The sequence below is a fragment of the Ceratotherium simum genome, chromosome 6, assembly GCF_057802395.1.
Source record: "Ceratotherium simum simum isolate JZ-2026a chromosome 6, ASM5780239v1, whole genome shotgun sequence".
NCBI classification, from domain to species: Eukaryota; Metazoa; Chordata; class Mammalia; order Perissodactyla; family Rhinocerotidae; genus Ceratotherium; species Ceratotherium simum.
Genome location: NC_141905.1, coordinates 55,349,848 through 55,356,598, shown reverse-complemented (window position 1 = coordinate 55,356,598; position 6,751 = coordinate 55,349,848). Strand labels below are relative to the sequence as shown.

The window sequence follows — 6,751 nt, the reverse complement described above, 5'->3', positions numbered from 1 at the left end:
TAAGTATGGTTCTCTGGGCTTGATTTCTGTAACCAAAATTGATGGAGGAGTATTAAAGGACATAGTATGTCATTTGTGGAGATGTACTGGCTAGTAAAGGCAACAGAATCGTAAAAACTTAAGTAGCATTAACTTAAAAAGCTCAAAACCATAATAATTGTTTGAAATAGAGTATGGAATTTAAAACCAACAGAATCACTTAATGTTTTGAACATTAGTTCTTGTCAGACTTCTCATAAAATATTACTTCAAACTGTCAAGTCTAAAAAATCATATAAAATTGCTAAGACATTTGTCCAAGATTCCATCAAACGTTTGCTTGGAAATGTTCACGTACCACTTCTACTCCACCTCTCAATTCACTCAGCAACTGCCTAATGATGTGGAAGAATGACTCACTGAAAAATAAACTGGTCAAGTATTTTTCACAGCAATTTGATCAAGTGATGGAAAACAAGTCCTGGTTTGAGAATACATTTTTATACAAGACAAACCAGGGATCCTTTGTTTCAACATCACAGAAGGAGAACACCTGTTCCCCTCTGTCCCTTACTGAAATCTGGAGACTAAAATAACAGTAAAACTATGGAGGAGGCATTAAACTCTCAGGTCAAGAGAACAGAAGAGATGACAATACATGATTTTGGAAGATGAAAAATAAATGCATGGGTGGTAACAGTCTCAACAGGCTGGAGAACTACAAATTCTTAAGTTCAGATTTAGGATAGCTTGAGTTAGGCAATCAAGTAAACATGTCAAGTAGGCAGTTGGATTGAGTTCAGGAGAAAGATTCTGGCTGGAGATATAAATTTGAGTCCTCACCACACAGTTGGTATTTAAAGCAATAAGACCATCAAGGGAGCCCCAAGCGCTGCTTGGGACACTCTGATGTATAGGGGTCAAACACAGTAAGAAACGGCAAAGGAGACTGCTAAAGAGCCAGAGAAGTAGGAAGGAAAACCACACAAATCTATTTGCTAGAAATCTAACAAACTAAAGAAATTGTTTAGTGGAGATTAAAATATTGTAGGAAATGCCGCTGGAAGATTAAGTAAAATGATGTTAGAGGTCACTGGAGATCTGAATAAGAACAGTTCCATGAGTGATGGGGGTGAAAATCTGACTGGAATGGGTTCAGGAAAAAAAATGTAAAAGGACAAACAATAGCGAATATAGACAACTTTTCAAGGAGTTTGCTATAAGAGAGACATTTCCGTTGGCTCTACCTAGGACAGACAATATATCCACTGTAACAGGAAAGGAAGATACATGGGCACAGATGCTGGTAGGTTTATTGACGTAGTGGTGGCAACTTTTATGAGTTTTTTTCGGATTGTTTCTAATTTCTCAGTGCCAACAGGGAGCAAGGTGAGGGACGAGGTATTAGAGATGTGAAGACAGACATGAACCCATGAAATACTCATTTGGGAGAATGTAAGAGAAAACAGACTAGGAGAACTCAGTACGACTACTAAGCAACCAACTAAGGTTATGATGATGATTAGTCTTCGAGACTGTGTAACTAGTAAACATTTCCGCTTAAAAAAAAAAAAAAAAACCTACTCTGAAGTCAGTTCTTGTCTTGCACTGAATATTCTCTCCAAATAGTTTTTCTTCCAAGTCCTAGTTCCATTACCCAAAAGTAGAAATAATCTGATCTACATTTGAATATGCACAGCAGCAAGGATAACATTCTGACATGATAAACAATAGACACAGAAATGTACAGTTCAAGGAGCATTCAGGATTTCTCTTCCTCATAGTCTGATATACATACAGGGCCTAAATTGTTCCCATTTTGGCCTTTATGCTCCTCTATTATGGATTCTGCATTACTATACTCCTAGGTCTTGTTTCCTTCTTTGGTACTATTTACTCCTCTTATTATAAATTATCAGGGTCTCCTCTCTCATTCTATTCTTGTTTTGCAAGATCTACTGCCACTTCCAAGTTCTGGTCTTTTGTCAAGACCCTACAGTTTCTTCCAGAGCCTTCTCTGCGTTAACCCAATGTCCAGTTGAAATCTTTATGTAACATATGTGTGTATTACCAGTGAATGAAACCAAGTCACCATAATAATGTTGAATCACAATGTAAGTAAAGACTTTTGCTATTATTTCACCTGAGCCATTATTTTTCTGAAGAAATAATTTGATGAGATCATCTTATAATGAACATTTATTTGGTAAACCATTTTATAGAAATAGACCCTAAAATCAAACAATTTCTTATTTAACCAACAGAAAGCATAATCCCAATCTTTCCCCCATCAAAAGCTTACTCCATAACTGAAGTACCAAAAACCCAAGAACTGTACTGCTAAAAGGTGGGGAAAAGACATTAAACTTCCACAGGAAGACTGTATAAATCTGGCAGTGGTTAAGTACACATCAGCCTGTACCCAAGAGTACTACCGAGTTTGAAAAATTAACCGAAAAATCTACACTTAGAATACTTCTTTGTTCTGAATAAAGCTCAGAAAATCATCATCTATTAAGTATGCAATGGTACAAGTTACAGTATGTAAACCGATATAATCAAAAAAGTAAAGTGGATAATCTGGATGTCAACACCAATAAAAGTAAATCACTAGATGTAAATAAGAATTTTTTAAAGACATTCTTTAGAGCCAATTTAAAACAAACATTCAGGACTGGAATCTTCAGAATTTTCTAGTATCTTGAAAATCCCCATCTTCTCTTTAATCGGTCCTGAGGCATTCATTTGGTCTAAGAGAAAAATATTAAAACAAGTTAAAACAAGTATTTATTTCTTAAAAAGTAGAAGAACCTAAAAAGGAATCTTAAAAGAGATGTCCAATGTGTTATGAGAAGTGAGTCATCTGTCCAAAATTTAAAAACCCAGAAATGTGGGCCGCTTTATTCCTTAATCACTAACACTTAATAATAACAAAGGCAAGAAAATGTACTCCTCTTATTACAACTAGAACTGGCCTCCAGGGAGCACACAAACTAAAATATCAGTTTGCTAATCAAAATCACTACTGCTGAATTTAAGATATGTAGATATAGAGCAATAAACAGAACACCAATTTGAATTACATTCTCAGACGTTAAAAAAAAAACCAATCATGGTTAGTTTAAAAGTTGGGAAGCACGACACCATGAAAATCTATCTTTATACACAGTCCCACTGCCAATATGTGATCTTTTACATTTTTACCAATATGATAGTTATGGAATAAAAATCTCTACTGGTTTTAATTTGCATTACTCTGATTTCCAGTGAAATTAAAGCATCTCTGTATGTTCACTGGCCATTCAACTCTCCTGGTAACCGCCTGCTCAAATGTCCATTTTTCTTATTGATTTTTAGTTATTTATATATGATAAACACTTTGTGTTACATGTTGCAAATATTTTTTGTGGTTTGTCTCTTATCTGTTTATAATATCATCTGTTTTCATAGAGGTCTTTAAATTAATGTAATAAAATCTGGTTTTACAGAAGTGTTTAAATGACTATAATAAAATCTATCAATCTATTCATTTAGTTTGTGAATTTTGTACCTTGTTTTAAGAGCTGTTTTCCTATCCCAAAGCCATACATATATTTTCCTATCTGTTAAAAGTTTTGCTTTTAATATTTAGGTTTTGACTAGTTAGATTGTTAATTTATATAGAATTTGTTTTTGAGTATGGTATGAGGTTTTTCCCTGTTGATTACAAATTGTCCCAGCATCATACAGTGAATAATAGGAATTTCTCCTCTCTAGTTTGAAATGCCATTTCTGTCATTTACTGACTTTCCATGGAAGTTTGGTTGACTTTCCAGATTTGCGATAGCATTAGTCAATTTATTTTATCACATGCTAATTCAACAGTCTTGATTATTACGACTTTTAAATTAAGTCTTAATACTTGCTATGGAATATTTTGTTCTTCAAAATTGTCTTGGCTCTTGGCCCTTTACTCTTCACATAAATTTTAAAAACAGCCTGTCATAGTTCTTTAAAAGTCATATTGAGATTTTAATTATAATATCAATATAAGAAATATAAGTTAGTTTGGGGTTATAAGTTATTATTAACTTACAAATATAAGTTAATAATAACTGACTTATTTTTTTAATATTAAACATTCATATCCATGAATATAGTTAAATCTGTACATTTATTTAGTTCTGTTACTGTCCAATGTTTCATAATTGTCTACATAAAGGCCTTAAAGAAATTGTTATATTTAATCCTAGCCATGTTATATAGTATTGTAGCTCTTATAAACATCTTATTTTCTAAATAATTATTGCTGATACACATACTATTAGTTTATAGCAACATTCTTGTAATTCTATTCTAAAAACTTCTAGATTGCCTTGGTCCTTCTACAGAGACAATTACACCATCTGCAAATATAAGCAATTCGAACTCTTTCTTACTTCACAGTAGTCCCCCTTTTTTTTTTTTTTTTTTTTTGTGAGGAGGACCAGCCCTGAGCTAACATCCAATGCCAATCCTCCTCTTTTTTGCTGAGGAAGACTGGCCCTGGGCTAACATCCGTGCCCATCTTCCTCTACTTTATATGGGACGCCGCCACAGCATGGCTTGACAAGCGGTGCGTTGGTGCGCGCCCAGGATCCGAACCGGCGAACCCCGGGCCACCGCAGCGGAACGCGTGCACTTAACCGCTTGCGCCACTGGGCTGGCCCCCACAGTAGTCCCATTTTTGTTGCTTTCTGTGGTTGCAGTTACCTATGGTAAACCACAGTCCGAAAACATCAAATGGAAAATTCCAGAAATAAACAATTCATAAATTTTAAATTGCATGCCATTCTGAGTAGTGTGATAAAATCTGGCACCATCTGCTCAGTCCTCATTCAGATGGGAATCATCCCTTTGTCCAGCATATTCACACTGTATACATTACCCACCCTTTAGTCACTTAGTAGCCATCTCAGTTATCAGATCGACTGTCTCAGTATTGCAGTGCTTGTGTTCCAGTGACCCTTATTTTACTTAATAACGGCCCCAACGCCCAGGGGTAGTGATGCCGTCAATTAGAATATGCCAAAGAGAAGCCATAAAGTGCTTCTTTTAAGTGAAAAGGTAGGGGTTGGCCCTGTGGCTTGGCTGTTAGGTGCTCGCGCTCCGCTGCTGGCGGCCTGGGTTCGGATCGTGGGCGTGCACCAATGCACCACTTCTCCGGCCGTGCTGAGGCTGCGTCCCACATGCAGCAACTAGAAGGATGTGCAACTGTGACATACAACTATCTACTGGGGCTTTGGGGGAAAAAAAATAAAATAAACCTTAAAAAAAAAAAAAAAAAGTGAAAAGGTAGACGTTCTCAACTTAAGAAAAAAATTGTTATGCTCAGGTTGCTAAGATCTAGGTAACTTTTATTACAGAATATTGTTATAATTGTTCTGTTTTGTTATTAGTTATTATTGTTAATCTGTTACTGTGCCTAATTTATACATTAAATTTTATCAATGGTGTGCCTGTATAGGAAAAAACATAGTATATATAGTGTTCGGTACTATCCATGGTTTCAGGCATCCACTGGGGATCTTAGAATGTATCCCCCATGGATAAGGGTGGGCTACTATAATTATTATTCCTCTAACCCATTTTTATTATCTTATAGCATTAGTTAGGACTTCCTTGTACAGCGAACAATGTTGTATACTAAATAGCGTGAGTGTGAGTTGTTATCTTTGTTTGTTTTTGATTTTAGCAGTAATTTACTAGATGGATACATTTTACCAGATCAAGAACATTCTTCTCTACGTCTAGTTTAAGAATTATGAGGGTGATTATGACATTATATGGAGTGGGTTTTCAGTATCTAGAAATCCTTTATTCAGTTAATGTTAATTAGTATGTTCAGATGTTACACTATTCTTGCATACCTTCTGTACTGCTGCTTTTTATTTGATACTGTATTTAATTTGGCCATAATGCTTTATCTTTCTCATATTTTTTCCTGAACTATCTGAAAATTAAAATTCATATAAACATGCAAAGAACCCAAAATAGCTGAAACCAATTTGATAAAGAAGAACAAAACCGGAGGATTCACTTTTCACAATTTCAAAGCTCCCCATAAAGCTACAATAATCAACACAGTGTAGTACTGGCATAGAACTGACAAACAGATCAATGGGACAGAATTGAAAGTACAGAAAAAGACTCTTACATTTATGAAGAACTGATTTTCAACAAAGGTACCACAGCAATTCAATAGGGAAAGAATAATCTTTTCAACAAATGGTGCTGGGACAATTAGATAACAACATGAAAAAAGAAATTTAGGGGCCGACCGGTGGCGCAAGCGGTTAAGTGCGTGCGCTCCGCTGCGGCGGCCCAGGGTTCACCAGTTCAGATCCCAGGCACGCACCAACACACCACTTGTTAAGCCATGCTGTGACGGCATCCCATATAAAAGTAGAGGAAGATGGGCATGGATGTTAGCCCAGAGCCAGTCTTCCTCAGCAAAAAAGAGGAGGATTGGCATTGGATGTTAGCTCAGGGCTGATCCTCCTCACAAAAAAAAAAAAAAAAAAAAAAAAATTTTAGACCTTTTCTTTATACCCTACATAAAAATTAACTCAATTATAACAAATAAAACTCTTAAAAGAAAAAAAAATCATGACCTTGGGTTAAGCAAAGATAACTCACCGAGATGACACCAAAATCATGAGTGATAACAAGAAGAAAAACAAGATAAACTGGATTTCATCAAAATTAAAAACCTTTGCCCTTCAAAAGATGTTAATTAAGAAAATGCAAAGAC

General features: G+C 35.5%; 1 protein-coding gene across 1 annotated transcript in view; it reads right to left on the bottom strand.

Annotated features, from left to right (window-relative positions):
* Positions 1-2,160: 2,160 nt before the first annotated feature.
* The window catches only part of HELLS (helicase, lymphoid specific), a 39,967-nt gene continuing 35,376 nt past the window's right edge, over positions 2,161-6,751 (bottom strand). The window contains exon 22 of the mRNA XM_004427858.3: positions 2,161-2,729. Coding sequence (XP_004427915.1) covers positions 2,635-2,729 — 95 coding nt within the window. The 3' untranslated portion in view covers positions 2,161-2,634. The remainder of the gene's footprint in view (positions 2,730-6,751) is intronic.